The following is a 1,339-nucleotide window of genomic DNA, read 5'->3' as shown; positions in this document are numbered from 1 at the left end:
TTCAGCCATGACGTTTTCCTCCTGCCTGGTCCGCGGCTGCCATGTATTTTACCATGCACGATGTTTTGTAATAGTCTGTACTTTTCTCCTCGCATGACATGGCCCAAATACTCTAGTTTCCTCTTTTTTATAGTGGAGAGGATCTCAGTGGTCTTATTTAAGCGCTGTAGTATTACCACGTTGATGATTCTTTCAGACCACGTGACTCTTAGCAGTCTCCTGTAGACCCACATCTCGAACGCTTCAAGCCGACTTTCTTAATTTTTGTTGATGGTCCAAGCTTCAACTCCGTGTAGAGAATACGTAGCATCTCAGCAGTCGGATTCGTAGGGATAATTTTAGGTCCCTGCATCCTAGAACATTGCTCATTTTTCTGTAAGCTCCTCGTGCTTGTTCTATCCTTATAAAGCTACCTATGTATGGCAGCTCTGACATTCTGCTGTTTACTGATTATTAAAACTTTGGTCTTTTATATGTTTAGTTCTAAGCCAGCTGCGTCGCACTTTACTACGACACTGTTCAAGCTCCGCTGTAGATCTTCTGAGCTAGAAGCCAGCAAAACCGTGTCATCCGCGTACCGCATGTTATTTATCAATTTGACATTAACGACAATGCCCACTGCTGCCTCCGAAAGTGCACCTTTGAAAATACTCTCTGAGTATACAATGAAGAGCAACGGATATAGGATGCACCCTTGCCTTACGCCACGCTTGATGGTTACTTCTGGCGTGGTGGATCCCCCCACTCTGACTATCGATATCTGTCTCCAGTATAAGTTTGCGATTACTCTGATATCCGCCCCGTCCAGTTCAATCAACTTGAGGGTATCCACCAAGATCTCATGTTTAACCCGGTCAAACGCCTTTTGAAAGTCTATGAAGCAGGCATAAACATCAGCCGAGATGTCACGGCTTCTCTGGGCTAGGACATTAATGCCAAAAAGTGCTTCTTTCGTACCGAGACCATTACGGAACCCGAATTGCGTTGCACTTAGATAATCCTCACACTTCGCATATATCCGACCGTGAATGATTTTCAAAAATGTCTTCAACATATGGTTCATTAGGCTAATGGCTCTGTATTCATCGCAGTTTTTAGTCGTGCTTTTCTTTGTTATTGTTATGAACGCAGATTTTAGCCAGTCGATTGGGAATTTACCACTAGAGTATATTTTGTTGAAAAAATCTGCTATCACTTTTAGGCCAATTTGGTCGTCTATTAGCTTGTATACTTCACAAGGAATCTCATCCGGTCCTACCGCTTTGCGACTTTTTGACCCCCTAATAGCATATTCAACCACTCTGCATGTAATTTGTGGTCCTTCTGTATCTATTCTGTC

General features: G+C 43.1%; 1 protein-coding gene across 1 annotated transcript in view; it reads right to left on the bottom strand.

Annotated features, from left to right (window-relative positions):
- Positions 1-233, bottom strand: part of LOC125503797 (glutamate receptor ionotropic, kainate 2-like) — a 10,099-nt gene extending 9,866 nt beyond the window's left edge. Inside the window, exon 1 of the mRNA XM_048664701.1 lies at positions 53-233. Within this exon, the coding sequence (XP_048520658.1) occupies positions 53-233 (181 nt within the window). The remainder of the gene's footprint in view (positions 1-52) is intronic.
- Between the last annotated feature and the right edge of the window lie 1,106 nt (positions 234-1,339).

Source organism: Dendroctonus ponderosae, unplaced genomic scaffold, assembly GCF_020466585.1.
Source record: "Dendroctonus ponderosae isolate FM_Combo_2020 unplaced genomic scaffold, Dpon_F_20191213v2 Dpon_F_20191213_3, whole genome shotgun sequence".
In the NCBI taxonomy this organism is placed as follows: Eukaryota; Metazoa; Arthropoda; class Insecta; order Coleoptera; family Curculionidae; genus Dendroctonus; species Dendroctonus ponderosae.
The sequence above is the reverse complement of the archived record's forward strand: the minus strand, read 5'-3'. Positions and strand labels throughout refer to the sequence as shown.